This window comes from Cryptotermes secundus, unplaced genomic scaffold (assembly GCF_002891405.2).
Source record: "Cryptotermes secundus unplaced genomic scaffold, Csec_1.0 scaffold533, whole genome shotgun sequence".
Taxonomy (NCBI): Eukaryota; Metazoa; Arthropoda; class Insecta; order Blattodea; family Kalotermitidae; genus Cryptotermes; species Cryptotermes secundus.
The window spans coordinates 88,476-115,833 of NW_019731275.1; the positions used below are offsets into that span (position 1 = coordinate 88,476).

At 37.5% G+C, this 27,358-nt stretch overlaps 1 protein-coding gene across 8 annotated transcripts in view; it reads right to left on the reverse strand.

Moving 5' to 3' along the window:
* The window catches only part of LOC111866839 (protein FAM184A), a 116,589-nt gene that overhangs the window by 2,104 nt on the left and 87,127 nt on the right, over positions 1-27,358 (reverse strand). For 3 of the 8 annotated variants that reach the window (XM_023856152.2, XM_023856151.2, XM_023856146.2), the window contains exons 10-13: positions 25,454-25,690; positions 20,686-20,822; positions 16,712-16,890; positions 823-969 (exon numbers count right to left, since the gene is read on the reverse strand). In XM_023856152.2, the coding sequence (XP_023711920.1) occupies positions 823-969; positions 16,712-16,890; positions 20,686-20,822; positions 25,454-25,690 (700 nt within the window). Of the gene's footprint in view, positions 1-822; positions 970-8,887; positions 10,152-15,386; positions 16,254-16,711; positions 16,891-20,685; positions 20,823-25,453; positions 25,691-27,358 lie in introns of those variants that run through there. The other 5 variants (XM_023856148.2, XM_023856147.2, XM_023856153.2 and 2 more) reach the window with 5 other exon arrangements.

A 27,358-nucleotide genomic window follows, 5' to 3' on the forward strand; every position in this document is an offset into this window, starting at 1 on the left:
TAATTGGTAAATTTACTAATTAATATTAGCCTCTTTAATCAAAGATACTTCCATTTGATTTCAAACTTGCATTCACTTCTTTGACATTTTCAATAGCAGGTGAATTAATATTTATCAAATGAGTAACCTGCCTTCAAGACTGAAAAGTCAGTATCTTAATACATAATTTGCAGTACATTGCAAGGTATTCCCTTTGATAATCAGCCAAGTTCACGGTGTGGAATCTTCCTTGAGCAATTGGTAAGTTCATCATGAAATTCCATTATATGGAACCCAAATGTTCATCACCATCCCAACCTATTTCAGTTGTGTTTACATTCTTTCAACATATTTCTCGGAGATAAATTTTAATGTTATCCTCTTAGGTAGGCTTCCTTTTCCTTTGAGGTTTGCCAATGTAAATTGTGCATGCATTTCTTGTCTTTCTGTCACACATGTTCCTTGCCCAACTAATTTCTTCATTCATAATTTAATTACCCTAAAAATACTAGGTGAAGGTAATGAATTCCAAAACTGCTTATTATATAATTTTCCTCATTATCTTTGTATGCCTGTCTGGTTCATATGCTGTACTTTGCATCCCTAATGTTAAGTTCAATGATTACAGATATGCAATTTAAATCTAATAACCACATAAAAAATCACTCAAGCTTAATTTAAAACATGCTTCATACAAATATTTTTCTTTGACCACCAGCCTCCATTAACTTATGGTGAGTAGGTGAGCATACATCTGGGGCCCTGTTACATATATTTTTGTTTTTGTTCTTATAATGTCACAGAGTAGAATATTGTGTTTATACATAAGCCATGAATACTCACAGTTTTGCTAAATAGTTAAGCTTCTGCTGACTTTGATCCTTCAAGGCTTTCATCTGCTCCTGCCATTGTTTAGATTCAGCAGCAAACTGATCTTTCAGCTCAGCCACTTTCCTTTGTTGCTCCACTTCAAGCTGAGCCTCACGCTCTCTGTTTGGGTGGAGGCGGATTGACAGATGAGCGAGCAGATAGGGTTGTGGAAAAGAACAGACAATAAATAGTCATACAGGAGTGAGGGTTGGGAAGTGTGCAGCAAGAAAATTGTTGACATGTGTTGGTGAATGTATTATAAAAGTAACAGTTGAGCATTGAAATAACAGTAATTCTACTGATGTACAAAAAGAAATATCGTTCTAGTGAAGTAGTTGCAGGTGTTAAATGACAACTGAAAGCATAAAAATATTCTGTCTCAAAAAAACTTAATCAGGAGCATGTTGGCACCAGCATACTATATTTGCACCCCAGTTTTGAAATCTTGTATTTAAGAAAATGTTCATACAAAAGTTGGATAATACTCATTAAGGTTTCTAAATATAGTAAACAACACTCTGATTTGATACTGGTAGCATTGTTAAATAATCAACTTGAAATAAAAGGACTTACTTTTCTAAACTTTTTTAAAATGTCACAGTTTTTCTATTTGGTAGTTTTATGAAGTAAACTGGTCATTCATTATTGCATTAACTTTTTTGTTGCAGAGTATGTATTGTTAAGTTAAAGAAAAATGTCATTGACACTACATATAGCAATTACATTTTTCATTACTGTTGCAACCCAGAGAATATATTTCAGTAAATAAAAACTTCTAACATAATTTAGCATATGCAAATATAACATGCAGTCAGTTTCTTTGAAGGAAAATTTGCATTCTATCTGGGAAAATATGGGCTCTTTCAGCAGGCAGTTCAGCAAATACTGTAGAATTGTCTGCTGTGTTAGAAGACAGTACTGTACAAAGTTACACAGAAATGGTAGAATGTTTTCTACAGTGTTTCAGTACCTTAGAGCACAGCATATCATAAATATGCGCATGCTGCGTATATATCTGTGGTGTTATAGAAAACATGGTATAGTCAGAAATTGTTCAAAATGAGAAATGCATCACAAAATTCTCCTTATTGAAAGTATCATGAAACCAGGTTATCCTTTTAAGCACAATAGTTCAGTGACACTAACAAGTACTGGGTTATATACATTACTGCATAAACTTCTGAAGTTGTTTCTTTTCCTGAAAATTTGACATTTAGTGACTTAACCCTCTTTTTCCTTAACACCATAAATATATATGAAAAATCCATGCATTATATAAAATACTAATTTCATTAAATGTTACAAATTTGAAATATTTGGTATATACAGTATTTGTTAAAGTGTATATTGGGTCTTCTTTTAAAGGAGTGGTCTCTGTCATAAAACTGGAATCAAAATTCATCAATCAGTTAAATTTAGTTATACCTCTTGAAGTCAAAACCTCATCAGAAGTTCTTTCACACAGGTGTACTTAAATGCAAAAAATAACATGCATGAGACGATTTACTTAGAAGCACTGGTCTTTTCAAGAGACTGAATTATTTGAGATCAGGAAAAGAAACTTGTCTCACCATCTCTAAACAAAGTTAACTATATAAATTAATGCTTTTTTAATTGGAAAAAGTTAATTTAAATGAACAGCAGCATTGAAAGAATGCATATTTGTGAAACAGCTCCAACAAACTGCCCAGAAGAGGGGTGATATAAATCACATAGGAAAATGTTTCAAATAATGTGTATATACTAATTGTGTACCATTCTTTCTTGTGTGAATAGATGCCTTTGAGAAAACTGGTAAATTCAGTTTTAGTTTCATATAAAGCAGCTTGGACCAGTATTAATAGAGAGTAAATAAACATCTGACATTTAATAGCTCCAGAGACAACATGTGCTGACACCACTTCCCACTTATGCATTAATTTTATGCACTTTGCAGAAAGACTAAATATAAATCACTTACTGCAACAAATGCATGATCATGTAATTGACATTTTATGACATTTAAGTTCAGTTCTCAATACATCAGTAGTGAAGGGGTGGACAACTGACCCAAGGTAGATTTATTGGTGGGCTTTTGTGAACTTGGTAATGAGGCTTGGGCTCTTTAAAGTAGGAAACAAATGTGTTGACCAGCTGAGTGACTATCAACTTTCCGAGTAAGACCGTGCATAACAAAATTCTTTTCATGTTCTGAATACATATTAAAAATGTGTTCAAAATTCTAACTTATGAAAAGGTATAATTTAAAAGTATGTATGTAATTATGCACTATGATGTTTGTTCAGAATTTTTTTTTTCTCATATTGGTAAACCTATTAGTAAGAAAATTTGCCATGTATGTTCATGTACTGCACATATTTTTACACATACAATCACTCTTAGTATTGTCACAATTTATGTGTGTGACTATAGATGAATGGTAAATGGATTTATTGACCACTTATACAGATGACTCAGAATTACAAGTAATTACAGCACCACTGCCAATCTCCCCAAATCACTACACACCAAGTCTTCTCCAACTTGCAGTGTCTCTAACAGACGTTCCCTAGCAACAGCTTCTAACAGTGGAGATTCATCAGCTTCCCACACTCAGGTTCTATCTTCACAGCTGGTCATGCAGAATTCTTGCCAACTATCCACTGAATTATAGCGCCATCCCTCCTCAGCCTCCCTTGTAGAGCTCAACTGGCTTCGTTGCCCCAGTTCTCTTCTTTATAATTCCTCGGCGCGGAATGTGTAGACAACATCCCATTGCCGCAGGAACGTGTTTACCGAGCGATAACTTCATCGTGGTAGAGGTGTGTTTACTGTGCCATTGCACAACAACAGCCGTCGTCTTGTTTGCTTTGAGGTCCCTGCCTAGCAAAGGGTCTATACGCCACATTGCTCCTTCCTTAAGGTTATTTGTCCCCAGTAACCTACAGGAATGCCGCCATTTCTTCTTTTCTGAGGGCTTTGCTTGCAACGTCTGTGCTTGGTCTCACCTTCCTCCACGTGGGTCGGTTTTTCGCGGTGTTTACTCTCCAACTGTTCACGCTGCTCCCTCCTTAAGACCACTTGTCCCCAGAGGTTCCATCATAGGGTACCAGTCGGTCCAGGATTATAACCGCCATCCAGCTTTTCCAATCAGTCAGGGCAAAAGTTCTGAGAATGGTCAATGCTCCTACATCCATAGCTGTTAATCTGCTGTTAGTGGTTTCTTCTTCCGTTTCGGAGGGGACCGACCCCTCCACAATGTCCTGACATTCATTTTCCGAATCCTGACGGAAGATCTGGCTATTCACAATCTCCAGCCCAGTGGTTTTCCTGAAGATCCTGCCGGATGACCTCTCGTTTCCAAGATGTAGCCACTCCTTTTTAAGTCTTGGTTCTGTATACAGTTATTGCATTCCTGTTATGCCCTACGCCTCCTCACGAAACAGCTATCCTTTCTGGGTTCCTTGTACAATATTTTCCCTCGTCCACTTTTACGTCACCTCTGTTCAACTGTTGGTCCTTTATGACCATGTCCCATGCTGTTCCTGCACAATAGGTCATCCCTCTGCAGGCGGTGGCCAACTTCTTCCAGGACCCACCGTTGCCCTGGGTTGGTTTCTTCTGCTGACCGCTGCACCTTACAGCTAGATGCCGGTCCCCATGCCACTTCTTCAGAAGTTTTCACCGCAGCCTCTTCCTTAGGGACCTCCTCATGCTCTGCTATGGACTTAATTTCCTCTGGATAGGTTTCCATCCCTTATCTGTCAGCCGTCATCTCTTTTCACCACGCCATCATGTCTTCTGTGATCTTTAATTTAATGTCCAGTTCTTGTGGGATGGCTTCCATCGAGGAGGCTAGAGAACCTGTCGTGTGTTACGCTACTCAGAATTCATTCTCATCATAATAGGTCATTTACATGAAGACAAATGCTTCCTTTATCTCAACAAATGAGCACAATTAAGAAAAAACAGAAAACAAACCAAATTTGTTTATTTGTAGTTCACATAATTTCAGTCCTGATCATGTTGGTTTTGTAAAAAGGGAAAATATATCCAAAATACCTATTTATTTGTGTTTTTGCTTGAAAGTATGAGGTCTATGCTATGTTTAAAAGAACGATGAAAATGAATAGGAATAACAAAGTGAATGCACCCAAACTGTTATGCAATGCAGACATTTCACAGCTTTTTTGGTTTTACTGTTATCTGTGTGTGTGTGCGTGTTCACGTGTGCGTGCGTGTAATGGTCTGTGTGAAAAACATTGCTCGTCCCCATAAATCAGTATACAAATTTTAACATGAACCTATATGACATTGCTGGAGCGTATGTCAGTATGGTGGGATGATGAATCAAGCAGTCAAATTTCTACATGATTCTTCCTTTTCTGAAGCTTAGCCCCCTCCAAAAAATTGTTAAATAAAATATAATACACTGAAGTAATGCGGCCAACATATATGTTAACATAACCACAGTAGGCAAACTGTACAGTTTCAGCTCCTGGCATCTCCTCATGCATGATCTTTGTGAAAGCTGAAGCATGTTGCACATGAAGCTGACACTGTAAGCTAATAAATGTAACCTGTTCTGTGTGAGATCTGGGGTTCTTACAGTGGGGACTATGAAGAGTAGTGCCTTCTAGTATGTGACACTATGTAGTTTTATCAACGTCTTGAAGAAATATATTGCCTCAATCTTCATCATCAAAGAGTATGTCAATTAAGCAGAGTGCTTGATATTTGCATGATTGGCTACCTTTCCTTCCCTGATGATAGAGCAATAATATTTCTCAAAAATGTTGACAGACTTCAGTCAGACTGCATACATCACATCCCAGAAGAGCAGTACCCTTCATAACTTATGCTGTTACTGAGTATATATTTTTGGGGGAAATATATGTAGCTATAAAAATTATGCACTGACATGACAGATATTTTATTTTATTAACTGAAAATATTGCTTTATTATAGTATTAATAGTAATTTAATTGTAATAAATTTTACTTAACAGCATTTATAAAATAAGTATTTTTATATTGTAACGTGCTTGGGCGAATGAGCCGCAGTTCGGATTGGTAATTGGATTTATTAGAGCTTCACTAGTCATAACTACACTCAATTATTAAACTATTGCCGTTTTACACAATTTACAGTCGCTACCCACTAATCTTCCCAGTCCATCTGCAGTAGTTTTCACATATTTATAACACGGGAGCTAAACAAGTCTGTGGCAGTATAATACTCAATGCACTCGTGAATTCAATAATGTGTCCTAAATTGTGGCGTGTTTAAGATCTTAACACTTTCTGACATCAGTTGTAACATTTTTGGATTTATTCCACTTATACACAACACATAATTACAGCGCTACCACTAATTTTCACACTTTACAGTTCACTGTTACACATACTAATGTCCTAAGTCTATTAGTCCACACACTGTCCGTTTCCTGACAATGGATTTTAACACAAGAACTTTTGACAGTATCACTGAATTATTCCAAATATCTCGGTACTACAGCACCTTACAATGGCTCCCTGAAAATGTGCAAGGCAGTCCAGGTGTACCACCATCTTCCTCGAGTGAGGGTTCCATTGGATCCTGTACACCATATCATTTGCCCATGTGACTAACATGTATGAACCCGTTCACGACATTTGAAGGTTGGATGACTTTCATTCAGACTGGGGTTGAATAACAGAGCCACACTTGGTCACCTCCCTGCCAGGCGGTTGTAACTCACTTTCATTCTGTCACTGTCACTGTCGTGCCTCTATACCTGTATCTTCTTCCAGGTGTTGACCTTGGCCTGTATCTCACTATAGTCAAGCTTCTCATGATTTATCTTCACATGACTCCTACTAGGTCTGTGATAAGCGTTTCTCCGAGACACGTCCTTGGCTCTCACTGCCTTGAGATTGGGGGAGTGGGTGGTGCCAAAAGCCACTCACATCTTGTTCCCTGGGACTTTCTTCTTGGCTGTACCCTTGGAAGGTACAAGGCAGTTTTTCTTGGTTCTCTCCACCTTGACAGGGAGTTCAATGCACATGTACTTGTGTTAAGCACAGCATCACTACTACCTATACTAAAACTTGAAGTGCTTTATACTACTGCTGAAGTAAATATTCTTTCTAGAGCAGTATTTTAGATTGTTCACTGTTTTAAGGGGGACTGTATTTTTTCAGGTCCTAAATATGGAAAGGTATATTTTTGTATTTAGATAATTACACTCGCAGTCCTGTTGATAAATAATGTAACCAATATAAAAACACATCCACACGAAGTTCCTTGCTGGAACATCTCAAAAGTCTTGCTGTATTAAATATATTGGACCCGAAACAAATCTAATCTAGAGAAATTTAAATTCATGCAACCTAACCTAACCAATTGCAATGTAATATAAAAGCAGGAAAGTTTACTTTAGATGAGTGCATGTGTGGTCCAAATGCATCCTTTGCTAATTTTGCATACCTCATTGGCTCTGGTGTTAATTTATTATGGATACAAATCAACTAATATCTCATAAAAGCCCTTGTATATCATTAAATATTTGCTGTGTCAATAAGTGTTTGAAATATAAGTTGGATGCCTTTATGAGGTCTACAGTTTAGGACATGTACCAATCTTTTACATAATGAGCAACTTTTTATAAACTTGAAAGGTTTATTCAAATGAGTATGTATAATATTCCAAATGCAAAGTAGGAATGTTAATAGTCACACACAGCCATTTTAGAATCTTATTTCTTAGCATAAGAAAATGTCTAGCACTCTTGTTTTGTATTCAGGTCATTGGTCTGATTTTCAGTCCAAAAGCTTGACTAAGATATATTGTGGTTTTGATCAGTTCCTTCAGGACAGACGTGGGCAGTACCTTCAAACAGCCTGTGTTGTTTTCTTTCATATGCTTACCAATTAACCATTCCTCGTTCCCTATTTGACACTAAGTGATCTACGCAATTAAGAAGCATTGTTACATAAAACAAGGCACATCAGAAACTTTGAATGTGAAACAAATCAGTCTCATTCTTTTAATGCAGAAGCTAGCTTTCGGAATGCCATCCATTTGTTCTCTGTGTACTCCTTAAGTGTTTCTAACGTGTAACATGGATTTTTTAAATATTTTTTTAAACACATCATATGAGATGTCCTATAAATGTGAACCAAATAGCCTAAAATGAGCATTTCATGTAAAGGATGAAGCACAAATTCTACTTTTCCAAGTAATACCATACAGACCACATAGCCCAAAAATACTTCATAGTGACTAGGAGTTCCTTTGACACATATAATCAATATGAGAATAGTTATTAAATTCTTTTGCATTACTTATTTTAACCATTATCCCCTATGCATGTGCACTGCACTAGCCAATTCGGCTTAAAACTGTGACAAAGTTTCTGTTTCAGTTTGCTTCTGAAAATGTGAGTGGTGTTTATTCATTAAACATTTAATGAATACTAGATCTTTAAAAAACGAAGAATGTAAGAAAACCTGACTAAATCATAATTTATGGCAGGTACAATCAATTAATGGGGCATGCAGTAGCATAGTTGGTTGAGGGACTGTGCTACAAGCTGGAAAGTCGTAGGTTTGATTCCCAATGAAGTTGCTGCATTTCTCAAGTGACCTAATCCTTCCAGCCACACTATGGCCCTGGGGTCAATTTAGCCTCTAACAGAAATGAGTACCAGGAATCATCCTGGGAGTAAAGGGTGGCCAGCGTGTAAGGCTGACAACCTCATCGCCATCTGTGAGCCAATTGTCTAGAAAATGTGGGAGCCTTGACATCTCACAAACCTATGGGCTGTTACAGGGATAGCTATACCTTTTCTTTTACAATCAATAAATATAATTTTCCTTTTTAATTAGCTCAGATTTTTCTATTGTTTTTATCCTATCCAAAATTTTCAGCCTGCTTCCCAACAGATCTCATGACTTATAATGGAAATGTGGAAATAGTTCAAAATTGTAAAAAATATTCAGGAAATGATTTATATGCAGAAGTGTACATTACTATTAAAGCCAGTAATGCTAGTTACAGAAAGTATAGATTCTTCAAATCCTGAGTATACAGTTTGAATTCAGACATGATTTATTTCTCATCACATCAAAATGTTTGTTGTGTACAAATTTACAAGTCTTTGCTTTTGAAATTTTTTAGAATTGTCACAAAAATATTCTGTAAGCTTAAGGAAAAGAAACAAATTGATGATACAATTTAATGTCATCTCTTTGTCTTGAAAAAAGTCCCCATTTCTGCTATATTGACTTCTGTTAAAAATTCTCATATACTCGTAGAACGTATAAGTAAGTCAGTATCATTGACATCATTTTAATCAAATTTCATTTAATGATAAAGAAACCAAGAGCTCATCATTTAACATTACTCTTTTACCTAGAAGGCAACTCTCTTACATATTTTGACACATCATTAATTGATTATGCTAGAAGCATGTTTGTGTATATCACAGTCCAACAAAGACTCAGGCTGCATCAATCTGTGAATTGTAATAACCCAATCTGCAGTCCTATCTGTACACCAAAATAACCTCTCCTAAAACTTCATAAGTACAAACAAAACAATCTTCAGTCACAACAATAATAATTAATATGTATATAAATATACTATTATCTACCATTATTTAAAGGAAATTTATTTGCTGAAATGTTTAATAGAAATGTACAAAAAGTAAAAATATACAAAAACATACTTTTCTACAATTAGAAATATAGAGTAAAAGAAATAGTTTCCAAAAATATAACACTGAAACCTGCCAGCATAAAGATACTCTGCAGATTGTAACATGCATAGATGCTCATGCTTAAGGAAGGAAAATGATATTCAGTTCATCAGCACACAGGCACAGCAAGCAGGGAAAGTCTTGGGCTAATAATAATCAGAACTGAGAGTTTTGCAACTTGCTAATCTGTTAGGATCATCACTTAACAATTTTTTCCCCAAGCATGACAACAAATAGGAAAAGTGTCTCTACAACAAACTTAACCTTTACAAGAGTACTCAAGTGAGAGTGAAGGTATTGCACGTTGTTAATGGGTGTGGTCATTTGTCTCAGACCACTTCCAGAAAACGTGAAGAGTGTACATGTGTGTATGGTGAAACTGGAGTGTGGGGAAGTATGTCAGAAGCCACGGTATAGGAGGACTGCAGTCACAATCAGAATGGAAGACAGGGTAAGAGAGAAGGAGCCAGTAATGAGCCATGAGATGAAAGGAATTAGGAACACTGAGACAGCAGTGGGTACGGTGCTGACACTGCTGCCATCTGCAGTGGTGGCAATAGCAGCTCCAGGACTGCTTCCATTGCTGTATGAAATCAATAGAACAAGCCAGAATTAAACATTTTATGGCAAGGATTTAAAAGTGACTTTCTAAAGAATTTACAAATACATATTCATAGTTTCTCAACATAACATACTTCTACTTTACAACAGAATTTTTAGATGGAGGACAGCCTTTCTTTTCCTCCTCCCTCACTGTAAAAGTTTTAACAATGCAGAAGAGATACAAGTCAAAGGTGAAGTCCCAGTTGGGGATGCCATCTAGTTAGGTCTGTTGCATAGCTCAGGGGCAATGACAGATGAATACAGAGAACTGGTGGAATAATGGCAGGGGAAAACGTAAGTACTGAAGAAAAACTTTCCCTGCTGCCACATTTTCTATCACAAATTCCACACATTCACAAGGATTTCCATGGGCTGAAACTCAGTTTCTTTCATCAGAAGTCTGCATCTATATGCCACAGATTTTAGAAATGTAATGACTGAATATAAATATATATATTTAGTTACTCCAAGTAAGATGCAGTAGTACAGTACAGGAAACATCTTACTGTACAAGTCTGCACCACAGGTGCAGTCTGTCAGCAATACTAGAGAAAGTCATCATACCACTCAAAAAGTACTACATTAATGGTATGAGACTATTATAGTGAAACTGCATTAATATAATTTTAAAGAATAAAGGAAGTAACATCATGGAATAAATTTTTACAAGTTAAACCAGCAAATTTTATTTTATTTGTTCACAGTTTATTTAACAATATGTTCATTAATTCACACTATTGATGTCAATTCTGTTCTTGGGTTGTTACGCCTTGTGGTTGTGTGCAATGTGACTGACGTTGCATAGGTGCATGCTCCCTCCATCTTCAGGGATAAAGGGCCCTTTGCCCTTAAAGATGGAGAGAACATGCACCTGTGAAATGATGATAACATCACCCACATCCACAGTATGGTGCTTTGCCCCTAAAGGTGAAGGGAGCTTGTACCTACAAAATGTTGGCAACATCATCCACGACTATAAGGTGTAACAACCCAAGAACAGAACTAACATCAATAATCAACCACAGTGAAAAAGTGGAATTAGTAACTCATACTATATAGTGTCAAATGGATAAAGAACTGGAAAGGATGTGAAAGGAAACAGTCATGACTAATTTAAAATACTGCCCTGATATTTTCTTGGATGAATTAGGGAAAATGAAAACTCTGTCAGTATCCCAGCTGAGATTTGAACTGGACACCTGAATGCAAGTAAGAAGTGCTGCTGCTGCTTAAGCTAATGATGGTGGGACACTGTATTTTATTGTTGAGGGGTTCAGTGTACAGCAGCACAAGCGAAGGAAGTACTGTACCTCATATTTGCCCATATACAATGCACTTCTGTTTTCTAGAAATACCTTCCATAAAACTGACTGCATTATGCCCATACACTTTATTTCTAGTGTATCAGAGTAGAAGCTACAACTGAAAATGTCAGTATTTATTGAAATTTGTTGTTGTTATTGTTTGCAAGGACAAGGTAAAATGCAATCATGATTTCAAAGTTTGAGTGAAATTTATCCTTTGAAGCATGTACTTAACAGTGAAGAAATTTGCTATGGTAAATCCCTGTTGCAATTATTTGCTGTTTTACTGTATTAAATAAATTTTCTAGGACTAATGTGTAAAAGAATTTTTTTTTCAGTTTAAACTTTCAACACTGGAGAGTCCGACTGGGTCCACTCGGCACAGTGGCCACTGATTGGCCTATTGTAGCCTGCCCCATGTGATTATGATGATAGAGAATTTGGTGGTATGAAGATTGGTAGGGGAAACCGAAATACTCAGACAAAAACCCACCCCAGTCCCACTTTGTCCACAACAAATCCCACTTGACCAGACCTGGGATCGAACTCAGGTTGCCGCGGTGGGACGCCAGTGACTAACCGCTTGAGCTATGGTACAGCCTAATATACACACCTTAATAATACAGGCGGAGAGTACAAATTTTGAAGCTCCTGTTATGGTCTGCTTCATTATGACACCATCCAGCGCAGTAGGTGTGTATCCACCTACCAGACCACATGATGTCATAACTCAGAAGAGCACAGTATGAATATTCACCGAAAGAAAATCTCAAATCTTATGTACAAAGTTCCTGTTATGTGATATCTTCCATTCTCCTGTTACTTTCTCTCTCACAGGCTTGAATATTCTAACCCATATGCACTTAAACAGACTCACTAAAGGTTCTCCCTTCAAAATGAGAGACTAACTTTTACAATCCATATAACCCAGCAATTAAACTTTTTGTTGTGTAATTAACAATGTAGAATTTGAAAGTGTAAATACACTTTAAATATTCGGTTATTCAGTGAATATATATTATATATTAAAATGTTCTTCAGACAGTTATTGTAGATTTGTCTTTTTTGGAGTAATGATAATTAAATATGAGAGTCCATTCAGGGATGTGTATATGAAACATGTATATTTTTTATGTTATGCAATATATCAACCTTTTTAAATATGTTTTATGTTCAATAATAAAATTGCAACAGTAGGAACATTCTTTTTCTTAGTCAGGACTTCACAGAGCTTAAAACAGTAATTTTCTGGTAGTTTGTCAGTGAAATTTTATGTGCACACAGAGAGAGACAAATGAAACAAGCCTCTGATTCTATTAATAGGAACTGTCCTAAACTATAAATATAAATACAAACCACTCCATCCAATGTGACATATAAGATTTCACGTAGTAAAATCTTATATGTCACATTGGATGGAGTGGTTTGTATTTATAATTGTTAGTGTGATAGACCAGAATGAAACAAATCAAATTTGTCCTAAACTAGTTTTTATGTTTTTTTCTGATCATGGCAGTTTTCTGACATGAAAATCAACAAACAAATCATAAAGATATTTTCATTTGCGCTTTTCAAAACAAAATGACTTCAGACAATTTTCATGACATGCAATGATCAAAGTATTTATCATGCAGTTTTGGTGTAGAGTTAACTGAAATTAATATCATTGGTGGAACCTTGCATGTAATAAGTACACCTTTATAAGGAACCACCCAAACTGTGATCATATACTCTTGCAAAGTTAAGCACAGTTAAGTAAGCAGTTACATTCACATTCTGGTTGTTTTATCCCAGGAGAAACAATACCTGGCACCCATTGGATTGGAGGCTAAGTGGGTTTCAGAGCTATTCTGACCATAGTAGAGAAGAGAAAATCTCTGTCCCTGTGGAAAGTTGAACCCAGTATTCCAGCCTAAAGCTGAATAATTTATTGAATAGGCATCCAGGGTCGTAAAAGTGACCTATTTTCACTCTAAATGTTGTAGTTCCTAGTTGTAAATGTGTGTCAAAGCCATCCTCCTGTTGGATGGTAGTGCATAGCTTGTTTTGGACAGTTATTTTCATACATGTGAAATATTTCTTCTGTGAATTCTATTTTCAAGTCTTGTAGAACTTCTTGTTTATTTTGTGGTTAGGAAAAATGAATCTTGCCTTTCCATCATAGAACTTTAATTACTGCAATTCATAGTTGATCTTTGCCTTACTGTCTCATTCTCCAAAAATCATTGCCATACAAGAGGACAGAAATACCAAAATGTTATATAGTTTTCCATCTTGAACATCTATGAACCAAATATAGTTTCAATATGTTATTTAAATATTTATAGAACTCTTGTGATTTTTGAACCTATACTTTTCTTTTTCATTTGATAAGAATATTACACCCTAGGTATATAAACCTCTTTATTCCTTGCAGCAATATATTATCTATCAGGATATTTCTTTTTTTAATTTTTGCCTAAAAAATTCATATTCTTTTCTATACAGTTGGGGGAGGGTGGGGGCATTTAAAGTTGCTATGCATGGTGGAAAGCATCTGATCATCTTTGTAGATTATCATCAGAGTTAAAGATGATAACTTGAACATTACATGCAGTGAGGTAGACATCTGGCATTTTGGGCTATTTAGCATTGAAAGAGATGAGATGATTATATAATTGAATGGGAGAAGAAACAGACACAGACTACTTCTATCCACCACCTTGGCATTTGCCTGGAATGATTAAAAAGACTCAGTCAGAATGGCTCTGACTAAGACTGTGACCAGCTATCACCTGAATACAAGTCAGGCATATTTGTGCTGAGCCAACATGCATGGTGTTTGTCATATAAATCTGAGTCAGGTTGCTGTTTCATTGTACTTCCTATACTGGTTGATTGACTCTTAGGTAGGTAATTTAATGATGCATTTTCAGCAGTAGAATTATGTTACTAAAGGAAACAAAAGGATAATCATGGGTAGTGAGTAGATGAGGATTGAATGAGATGATTACAGCCTAATTGAAAGCATTAACCTAAAATTTTCCTGTAGTACAAGAAAAACCGCAGAAGACCTTGGTAAGGAGAGCCACTAGCCTGGTCAAGATATGAACTAGATATCTTCCAAGTTGAATGTTTCAAATGAAATTTAAATATTAAACAGACCTATATTTTTCATCTTGCATACATTTTAGCATCATGAGCCATTTCTAAGGAGATTAATCAAGTCTGAATAATTTTGTATAAAGTAATTGTAGATTATCAACACAAAATTTCATCAAAATCTATTCATTATATTGGAAACCATGTGCAGTGGTGGGCCAGTTGACATCCTGGTGCAGACAAAGACACCTGCTGCAGTATCAACAGACTTGTTCCTCTTGAAATGAATGCATATGTCAGTCAAGACAGAAAGTGTATCATGCAGCTGATAAATGCTAAAAATTATTGTAAACATTTTAAACACAATATAAATATCCAAACAATCACTCTGTATCATCTTCATTTTCACTGCTAGAGTCAACAGTTTCTGAGTCAGAATCCCTGAAGTTTACAGTGATTGGTTCAAATTTGTCATCTGTGGCAGTCTTCCACAGAAAATTTCTTGAGCATTTCACACAATCCACATAAGCTGAAGTCTATCTTGTCTGCTGTCTTGTAAGTTGGGCTCTCAACTCTGTCAATTTTGAAGGTGGTGTTCTTCTAACCTATACATGATTTCACTTACACCCATATGAGTTTAAACAGATTTTAATGGATGTGGTAAAATAGTAGCCTCATTGTTTTGTGACCATGTTTCCTTCAGTGCAATCCAACTCACAAATTTTGCATTTTGGCTTATTTACTTTCACTCCACAGGCTTTGGCTGTTAGATACTGGCACTCTGAAAAATTCAGTATGTTTCATTCTTCTTCAGACATATATATATATATATATATAAAGAAATTATATGGACTTAATATTACTTTATGAGCCTATGAATGACAATACAGCCACCACCAGTATCACCACTACTTCCATTCAGCTCACTGTAAGGCACACCCTCTTTCACGAATGTCACCAAATATGAATTGACCCACTTTTTAAAAACAGCAAAAATCATTGTGAGTACTAAGGTTACACAGAGGGCAGGAAAAAGTTTTGTGCATATAGACTGAATCACTGTTTGAACTGCCCTTCCAACAGCAAACCCTAGTGCTGGAATGAGCCATAATTTGGTATTAGATTTCTTGCAGTGTTTCTGTACTTCAGTACACATGATACAATACAAATGAAATGTTACAGATTTCTGACTAATCAGTCACTACTTCTGAGAAACTATGTTTTAAAAATATATAAGATTGTCTTTAACCCATGTTATAAACATATACTTTGATGAGTTAAAAAAGGTTTCAGCAAGATAAAACTAAAACAGTTGTAATACACAAATTACTTGGGCTAGAAACATCACGTTTGCTCCTGCCCATTTAGGATCTCACTGTCCCCTTGTCTTACATCATTGTTGATTGGAATCAGTGATAGCTTGTCTGAGCACACAATATTTATATGTGCCCCACATAGCAACTGACTGGCAGCACTGCACTACGATCATGTAACAAGTTCATATAATTCAAACATATGGAGATGCTAATCCTGTTACTGAATGGTGCTCACTGGTGCAGTCTCAACGAAAAAGAGACAGCATGTGACATCCCTTGCCATTGGACATATGTATTCAACATTCTGCTAGTTTCTGAGATGAAACACATTGGTAGGCAAATGGACATGCCCTCTCCTTTACACAGTCACTTCACTCACTTCTGCAAAGAATGCATAAAAAGTTGTTTGATGTTTCATATGATGTTGGTTCTTCCGATTATCTCTGTTTTCAGGCTAAAGGGGTCTGTCCTCATAATGGACCATGAGGATTCAGGAAAATTATAAAATAGGATGCATGTCAGCAACAAATTTCATTATATTGTGTCTAAATTGTCAAAGTTTAGTCTGTATAGTCTGAGCTACTAACATTTTAGTTAAACCATACATAAATATCGTTAATAAAATGAATTTGTCACACATTTTTGAAGCTACTCATTATTACATAAACTTTGGTGAAACTGTAAAGTTTTGGAAAATTATGTAGAAGTATATAACAAAGAATGAAAGGGCCCGAAGCACACACAAAGAGAATGTTCATATGCACATAAAAGCTTTCACTCTGTGTCACAAGAGCAGATAATACAATGAATCAATTATTGTTGTTGGGCAGTGGACTTACCTCAGTTTGTGGGTTGTCTGGGTTTGGATACGCTGCAGCTCCACATTCTGGGTGCTTATCTCCTGGTTGAGGACCTGCATTCCTCCCTGGAGAAGGTCCACATTCCCCTGAAGATCGCTGATCACTGCTGTCTGACCCTGCAATTGTTTCTTGAGGTTCGCGATCACCTCCAGCAGCTGCTGTCAAAACAAACAATATTCTTATCCTTCTGACTCAGTTTCTGTAACTTTTAGGGGAATGCCAAGTCATGATGTTGACTTATTCATTGAAAAAGTAGTTATTTCTCTAATATGCATTTTAATTTTTATTAGCCTATTTCCCAAAGTAGGCCTATGCAATCTCCCTCCTATCTGTGTGTCTGCATTTCAGCATAGCTGCATATGTGTCTCTCTGAATGCCCCCCCCCTCCCCCTCACTGATAGGTACTGTGGTCTCCTCTTTGACAAGAGGAGGTATTGGCCTTTAAGTATTGGTGCTCTGAATGAGAAGAGTACTGACCTCCTCCTCCTCCTCCTCTCTCTCAGATGAAGATTGTCTGTGTCGAATCTCTACATAATACATACATTGGATCAGGCAGAGGAGAGAACACTAAGTGTAACACTCAAAAAATTTTTGTTCCCTCATAGACATTTATGTGTTTTAGAAATGGGGGTCTTATCTTCGACAAGAGGAGGGTTCAGCCTTTCAGTGTAGATGCTTGGGTGAGCAGGGGAGTGGACCACTTCCTCCTCCCTCTCTCCCTCCTGAATGTTGAACATTTACCTAATGCATGAAGGTAGACCAAAGAGAGAACATTTAGTGTAATATGCAAAAGAGCATAAGCAGAGCAGTGGACTGAAGAGAGAACGCTAACTGTAACACCCGTAAGATAGAGGATACAGACATTGCTAGGCAACAGTGGTAAACACATTACTGCCATTGCTAGGCAATGGACTTCATATTATTCAGGCTTATGAGATCACCTTTCTGTCTGCCTGTGTCACCCCCCCCAATTTTTTTAATTTTTTATGTGGTCCATGTTGTATCAAAGAAAAGCAGATGATTAGTTCTTTCTGAAAATTCTTGTTTTATTTTGTGTTTGATATAGAAACATTATTGTAAGCTAATAGGGATATTGGTCTCAAAATAATATAAGTGATAACCAAATCTTTTCATTAGAATGTGGGACAAAATCAGTATACAAGAACAGTTAAAAATCCTGTTTGTGCCTTTGGAAAAATTTGGTGATGATATTACATCAATAGGCCCTGGGAAACTGTTAGAGAACATACAAAATTTCGGCCAAAGAAAGCTTACAGTACGTCAGCCTGAATAATGAAGTATTTTAGGGAGGCCTCGGTAGTAAAGATATTTTCTTGTGCGGATATGAGAGGGATAAACGATATAAAATTAATTTCCAATCCTATCCAGGCACCAAGCCAGGAATTAGATGAAATGGAAATTAAAATACCCCCAGTCAGAGTTATTGATAGGAGGGTTTTGGTTGGGTTGTTGGGCACTAGAGAAGAGAGTGAATACTCTATCTATGGGGTATGAACCCAGTAGCTTACCTTTAGCTCACTTTTCTACTTAAATATATTTTGGTGTATGGTGCACGGGGGTTTCTGATGCTCAGATAGATTAATAATGCCCCTCATGAGCTCAGAATAACTTAATTTTTCTTTATTTAAGTACTACATATTTGCCCTGAAATTTGGCCCCAACACATAAATGTAATGATGCCACTACAAGGGGATTTAGGAAAATAATGATTCTAGAAGAGAAAATTGATGTACTTGATAAAGTAGCATATGATGAAAGTGTAGTATCTGTTGCAAGGCATTTTCATATCAACGAATCTTCTCTCAACACTATTAAATGGAATCAAGCATCAGTTATAGCTAGTGTTGAGAGAATTTTCTTGTGTTGCAGTAGCATAGTTGGTTGAGGCACTGTGCCACAAGCTGGAAGGTCAAGGGTTCAGTTCCTGATGAGGTCATTAGATTTTAAAGTTTGACCTAATACTTCCAGCCGCAGTATGGCCATGCATTTGACTCAGCCTCTAATATAAATGAGTACCAGGAATCTTCCTGGGGGTAAAGGGCAGCGGGCGCATACGGCTGATGACCTCACCACCATCTATGAGCCGATTGTCTAGAAAATTTGGGAGCCTCAATGTCTCACAACCCTATGGGCCTCCACAGCCTGTTACAGTGACAGTTATTTCTTTACCTTTTTACCTTATAGTATGTACTTTCGTTGTTATTACCATGTTACTTAATTTATGATTTTACCATATACGTACAATGGGTAAAATAAAAGCCGTTTATTATAATAGTATGTTTCAGAGGCCAAGTCACCTTATACCTTATTCCCCATAAGATCAATCCCAAGTATGCCATGGTTTTGATATCCACAGCATAATTGAAGAATGTAACCCTTGTGTTAAACAAAGGATTACTGTCCTACCAAACTATACAGCATCATAACTCTGAAGAGTAATATTCAAATGTTACATAGTTCAAGTAGGGCTACTTCTGAATGACAATAATATTCATTATGAAAGTAAGGCATGACATGTTAAATCTGAAAGGTGCTTCCTATCATTCAATTCAAAATCTTTTATCTATATTCCTAAAGATCAAAATACACAAAATTATAATTTTGTTCTGTGTGTACATACAATTTGGTTTCTCACTATGAGGTAATAATATAAATTCAGCGCATCTAATAAAAATTTGCTAAGGGTAATATTTTAATCTGAGGAGGAAGTAACAGTATGAACAAAATTACATATTGAGTAGCTTCATAATTTGTACTTCTACATAAAATTTTTAGGCGATTAAATCAAGAAGGCTTAAAGTAGTGGGACATGTGGTATGTATGAAGAAATTAATTAATTCGCTTGAATGAATGAATGTATAAGGGGTGAGCCTTCTTGGCCCTTGCACCGCAACCACAGCGATCTATTGTGCCTCCCCTTCTGATTATCCCCTCAGCAATCCTGTGCTTCATTCAAAGTGCAGGATTTTGGATGTGGGAAAATCGAAATAGTCACTTGGTTCCATAAAATACTGACCCAAGTGACATAATCTTAAATAAGCTAAGGCCTCACATTCGCAGAGGATATGTGTGGCTGTTTCAGTTTCTTCTTGACACCTCTCACAAGTTGGACTCTTACTTAGTCCCAGTTTGAAGAGGTGTCCTTTAAAGTGACAGTGTCCTGTAAGTAGTCCTACCACCCATCGTAGCTGGTTCCTGTTTAACTTCAACAGTTCCTTCGCTCTTTTAGTAGAGGGTCCTCATATGAGGCCCTTTGCTTGCCTGAGTCCAGTCAAGAATCCTCAGTATTTCTTGTGATTCATATTTGTCGTCCCTGATTGCCTTTCTGGCAACTCCTATAGAGATGCCACAGGCTGGTTCAGGTCCTATGAATGGATGTTCAGCTCCAATTGATTAATTCACTTAGTGGAGGGGGTGGAGTCCAGCTGGGTCCACTCGGCACAGCGGCCAGTGATTGGCCTATTGTGCCTGCCTCAGAGATTATGATGATGGAGAATTTGGTGGAATGAAGATTGGCAGGGGAAACCGAAGTACTCGGAGAAAACCCGCCCCAGTGCCACTTTGTCCACCACAAATCCCACTTGACCAGACCCAGGATCGAACCTGGGCCGTCACGGTGGGAAGCCAGCGACTAACTGCTTGAGCTATGGCGTGGCCCATGAATGAAGAAAACAAGAGTTTTATATAAAATTTTTATTTTAAAACCTCAAGAGAAGATCTAACCTGGGAGGTCTAAATTTAGGTAGCAGGATATTAATGAAATGATTATTGTAGAAGTATGTTACAGGGATATGAATTTTTATGTGACAGAGTTCAATTGCATTTTTGAAACATGATGATAAATTTTCCAGATCCATAAAACAGTTATTTTCTTACTCAGCTGAGTAAGTATGAAATATTCATGGTAGACTTCATGCTGCAGGGTTCATCACCTCATTTTCCCTGGAGATGCTATTCTTGGTTGTCTTCTCAAGCTCTGCCTTGATTAGTTCCACCTGGGTCTGGTGTTTCTCCTCGAGATCTGCTACAGCCTTCTCCTTCTCGTTCATTAGTCTCTCCCACTGGATATCTGCGCAACATACATATCTTTCAGGGTCACATTCCAGATCATCAAGGTAAAATTACCACCCCGCATAACATTTATTGTATTGTGGCATTTTTGCTGAAAGCCAGAATTGTGAAACCAGCAGAGGCAGTCGTTGCTAGAGAATGGCTCTGTCAACATGCCCATTGCTAGGCAGTGGTTCAGTAGCTGTCACATGATAGCAACAATATACACGCACACAACAACAGAAGAGCTGTTGGAAGAGGTGTTTTCTGTGCAGTCTGTGCTGAGGCTATATAACGAGAGAGAGAGAGAGAGTCTTGAGATGGCAGTTAGAAGATTAGGAAGTTAGTGTGAGATGGCTACCAACTGGTGAGGATGTGAGTCCAGATGCAGAGGAACGTCCAATGTATTACCAAGCAGCACAGTGAAGACAGTAACTGAGGAGACCAGTCTGTGTGTGATAGTGATTTGTAAAGTGCAGTTGTGTGTTAAAATTTCCAGTAAATCTGGTTACCACTCCAAACCTGTCTATAGTCACTCCATCACGTGACAATATCCTGCAATGGTTTCTGGATCACTTTCTTATAGACAGTTATCTTACAAGCCACATTCCTTATTTCAGCATCTTTTTAAGAAGGTACAGTTACATGTTTTGTGTCTTTCAAATAAAGATCATAAATAAATGTAGGGAGACCTGCCTGTCCATCCACACTATTAGTCTCTGAAATTCCTCAGGGGATTTCATTTTAACCAAATTTTGTATGAAAACCAAATTAAACTTTATCAATTTCCTCAATAATTTCATATAATGCTAAAAATTAGCATGTACCTTATATTATACAAGCATATTTCTTTAAGACGTTCAACCTTAGATGTGTGGGATTGTAGATGTTCTAAAAGACAACCAGGTAAAACTGTAACAATTACATATATTAAATTGTATAAATTGAATGTACAGAATAGCTACGAAGCTAAGTGGAATGTTGATGTTCAAAAGTGGGCTGGCCCTGAAAAGGGCAGTTTGTTCCACCGTGACTGCACTGGCAGAATTTGCTCATTTGTAGTAGACCAAGTCTTTACTCTTTATGGCCGTTCAGCTGCTGATTTGGTGCTGCGTGCGCCAGTAGGGACAGCTGCCTACAGTGCAATCATGACTGAGCTCTTGCCTCGGCTCGGTTGCTGGAGAGCTGCGGCAGCTACGTTAGGTGTTTGGTAGCAGAGCGTGGTTGCTGGAGAGTTGCGGCAGCTACGTTAGCTGTCTGGTAGCAGAGCACAGTTGCTGGAGAGTTATGGCAGCTGTCTTTGGCGCAGTTAAAAACTGATGACTCTCATGACTGAATGTGATCACTGATGATTGCGAGCTTTGGGCTCTGCTTTTATACCATGNGAGTGATCACATTCAGTCCTCAGAGTCATCAGCTCTTAACTGCGCCAAAGACAGCTGCTGCAACTCTCCAGCAACCGCACTCTGCTACCAGACAGCTAACGTAGCTGCCGCAACTCTCCAGCANGAGTGCGGTATAAATATGAGTTGTGGCAGCAACGTGCGGCAATGTGATATTGACTAGGGGTGAGTGCTGTTTGTTAGACCGGCGAAACCGCATGTTAGTATGTGGGATGTTCCCACATATGAAATATTCTTCTACAAGTTATAAGAAAAAATAATTTCTGAGTTTGCAATATGATATCTATAGTAAGTTTAGATTTGGACCTATTGATTTGTATCTACAACAAGAGAACATTGAGGCCAGTGAGGTATATAATGAAAAGAATGTATTTGGAAAATATGTGTACTCAGTGGACTACAACCTTCCATTCATGTTTGGAATTTGCAGAGACATTAAATAGAATAGGGCTGGCACTATGGGCCACGACTTGGAACATGAATAGGTTTATATCATCACTATACAATCTTCTCATTTGATTAGCAAGTTTTGAATTCAAACAAGAAATTCTGGGAAAAACTAACTTCCTACTTTCTTCTGATACAACACAGATCACATAGAAAATAACACCTCAAATAATTCTTCATTGCCATGGGAAAGTCTTAACCAAGTTGTTACCTAGCAGTGATAGGGCATATAGAGACAGACCCCCAGACACGTGCATCCAACAATTTATCTATTATTTCATGTGGGAACATCCCACGCGGTTTCGCCGGTCTAACAGACAGCACTAATTCCTAGTCAATATCTCACTGCCACACGATGCTGCTACAGCTCATATTTATACAGCACTTGATGTCCAGCCACCTGTAGATCATCACGTTCGCTAGCCAATTAGTGCTCACAATCACAACTGCACGTTTTAGCTCCGCCCAGCAAGCATGGTATAAAAGCGGAGCCCAAAGCTCGCAATCATGAGTGATCACATTCAGTCCTCAGAGTCATCAGCTCTTAACTGCGCCAAAGACAGCTGCTGCAACTCTCCAGCAACCGCACTCTGCTACCAGACAGCTAACGTAGCTGCCGCAACTCTCCAGCAACCTTGCTCTGTGACCAGGCAGCTAATGTAATTGCTGCAACTCTCCAGCAACCTCGGTCTGCGACCAGGCAACTAACGTAGTTGCTGCAACTCTCCAGCAATGGTGCTGTAGGCAGCTGGTGCTGCATGNTTGTTAGACTGGCTGCAACTCTCCAGCAATGGTGCTGTAGGCAGCTGGTGCTGCATGCGCCTGTAGGAACAGCTGCCTACGGGCGCATGCAGCACCACATTACTGGCTGGACAACCAGCTGAACGGCCATAAAGACTTGGTCTACTACAAAGGAGCAAATTCTACCAGTGCACTCACGGTGGAACAAACTGCCCTTTTCAGGGCCATCCAACTTTTAACATTCCACATAGCTTCGCAGCTATTTTGTACATTCAATTTATACAATTTAATATATACGATTGTTACAGATTTACGTGGTTGTCTTTTAGAACATCGACAATCCCACACGTGTATATGTTGCTGCAGTAACATATTTACCAAACCATTGCCTAGAAATGAAACAAGCCTTTGCCTAGCAATGATAGGAAGGACGTATATACAGACACACAGACTGATGGGATGGATGTATAAGTATGCCATCGAGATGGAGTCAGGTGCCATGATATACATACGTTTCATAAAGATTGGTTGAGGCATTCAAAAGTTAATGTGGGGGGATTCAGACCCACAGAAAGCATAATGATTTTGTAAATGTACTTCCATTTAAAAAAAAAAAAAGGAAAGTATGTCAAAAAGAATTTGGAAATTGAGGCATATCACATTGATCCACAGACACTGTACTTCTAGGGCATGTTAGGCATGCATAAAAACATGATAAAACTTCGGGAGTTATGTAGTTAGGTAACACAAAAGGCCACACACTTATCATTCTTAAGTTCACTAAAGTCTATAAATATTATTTTGTACAAAGTTTACACTTATATCACAGTGCAGCTTGAAGTTAATTATGTATTGTGGCACATAGAGCCATTGCTAAGGAGTGACTCTGTAAACAGCAGCCGTTGCTAGGTAATGCCCACAATATACACACACAACAATAAACGAATAGGGTTATGCAACTCGTTTCTAGGAAATGGATCAGGAAACACACCTAGAACAATAGAGTATTGTTGGAAATGGCTTTTTTGGTCCATGCAAAGTGGTTATAAGGAAGACAATTGGGCAATCCAGTTAGTTAAGAGTTGAAAGTTCAGCTGTGAAGAAAAGAGTTAGTTATAAGAGTGTGGTTATTAAAAGAAGACTTCATGTGTGATATTTGGAGTATGTAATTCAATAATCCAGTGAGACTGTTATAGTTCCTGTGTTAAATCCATTGCCAGGGAATGGCTAATGAAGATGGCTAATAGACTGAGGATACTAGTCTGTATGTGTCAGTGATCTATGAAGTGTAGTTCCGAATGGTGTATACAAGGGGTCAATATATCCAATATCCTATCCTATTCAACATGTAATTAACCTGTAATTGACCTGTGTTTTTACAAAACAATTAATTGCAGAAGATATATGCAGGTCATTCTCAGGCAGTTCTTTCCAGAGTTAACAGAAGAAGAAAGATTATATTGTTGGTTTCAGCAAGATTCAGCTGATGTCCACACTGCACGCATGTCTATGCAGGCTTTGCCTGATGTTTTTGGGAAGAGAATTATCAGCAGTGATATTTGACCAGCATGTTCACCCGATCTTAATCCTTGTGATTTTGTCTTCTGGGGTTGTTTGGAGGACAAAGTTTACAACAGTAACTAGGAACTGAAGAAGAACTAAAAGAAAATATTCATAGGGAAATTGCAAATATTCCTGCAGAACAGCTTCAAAGCATAGATCAGAACATCTTCCACTAGTGTGAGGAATGTCTATATGTAGAGGGATAGCCTTTTCAAAACCGCCTGTGATCTGTAAATTGTAACTACTTCATTCCAAATGTTATCAGCTAACAGGAATATTGATTCATTGGCAAAATTTGTATGGTTCTCACAGCCAGTGGTGCATCAGTTGCCATGAAATGCAGAGCTATAAACTGATCAACAAATGTAAGAACCTCCCTGTACTATTGTTGAACTGCTGGTTTATGAAGTAGTGTTAGGTCTCAGTCTTGTATTGCTAAATGCTGGATTCTTTGTTATCACAGTTAACACTCTATCCTAATCCACACATATAACACCTGCTGCAGATGTCTCCCAATGCAGCAGGCTGAGGGGTAGGTTGCACTCTAATGAACTGTACTTGTGTGCACCTAGCTGTTTACGATGCTTCTCCTCTGCAGCATCCAAGTGATCCTGAGCATCTCGCTCCATCTGCTCCTTCACCAGTTCCAATGTTGCTCTTGTGGAACTCATCTGCAACTGCCAGTTCTGCTCTAACTGCTGGATTTTCCTCTCAGACTCCCAGTTTAGTTGTTCTGCAGATATATTGAGTGACATATAGGTCAATTTTCTGGCAGAGGCCTGTCTTTCTTTTTTGTCTAATTTCTTAACAAACTCCACAGTACAAGGCTTTGCTGGAAACTTAATAACTACCAACCTCGACAAGAAATTCACTGCTTTTATGGTACCCAAAACTTGAAACCCATATTTATATATTCTTTTTACTAAATCTGAAACTTTATAACGGTATTCACAAGAGCGCACTAGTGAGCAGGTTGGTCTAGCAATAGCACTCAGTTTGAATCTTGACTGGAACACCAACTATCCTGAATGTAGAGTTTTGTAGTTTTTCTCACTCTATCCAGGCAAATACTTTGATTGTACTTTGATTAGGCCACAGCCGCTTCCTCCATATCCTTTACAATTCATCAGTCACACTACTATTTGATGCTACATAGTCCAGATACTGGCAGCATTGTAAACTAACCCATAAAGAAAGAAGTCCAAATTTAGACCTTATCATTGAATGTTGCACTTGAGTGGTTTATACATTTGCTTCATATTCAGGTAGCCCTAGGTTCGATTCTCAATCTGGTGACAGCAAATGGTTTCTGTTGTTTTCCTTAGTCTCTACAGGCAAGTCCTAGGGAAGTACATTAAATAGACCATGACCACATCCTAAGTCATCATTCACTGCCAACCATCCATTTGACATTACACAATAAATGAAATAAAAAAGTATTTTAAATGAAGCATGTAAGAACAAAAAACTGAAGTTTACACTGAACCAGTTGAGCCCATTCTGCATCTTCACATTTTGTTCATTTGAAGTCTGTTCCAATATTGTCTACTGATTTTTCAATGAACGTGATCTGAAAACATTCTCAACATATCGCTTTCTATGCATGCACGTGTGTGTGTGTGTGTGCACACGCACACACACATATGCAGAGAAGTAAAAATCTGGAGGCACATTTGAATAGGTCAAATCTGTTTAAACTGTAAACTGGAAAACTTTTAACATCTTTTCTCTGATTCATGTACATTGAAGTACTACTATTAACACACATCATAAAACTGCATTATAGGTGACACAATGTTTTAGGAAAATCTTTTCAATAATGGCAAACTAGGAACTACATTTTCTTATAACATGTGTGCTTGCTTCTTAATTTATTTAATTATGGTTACTCAACTAATTCCTGGCTCATGAGTAAGAAAGGGTATGGAATAAAGTGAATGGATCATATTTTTATGAAAGTAACCCAGAATTTACCTAAATAAACTGAGGAAAACCAATAAATCTAAGTCATGACATCAAACTTCCAAGCACAGAACTGAACCTTGGGTCTGTTGAATATGGGGACAATGATCGAATCCAGTTTATGTCTTATAAAACCAAGATGTCTGGTGGTCCAGTATCCACATGTAAAGCAACAAATGCATATCAAATTTCAATTAGAAAATCTCAAGGAAATGGATCACTTGGAAAATGTAAGTATAAATGGAACTTCGACAGATAGGTTTGTTAAGACATGAAGTGAATTGAAATGAGTCAGGATAGAGTCCAGCATTAGGCCTTTGTGGTGAAGGTAATTAATTTCAGATTTCATCACAATAGGGCATTTTTGATCAGTCATATAACTACTAACTGCTGAGGGGAGACTGTAGCATATTTTTATAAACTTCTGTGCTACAGTAGA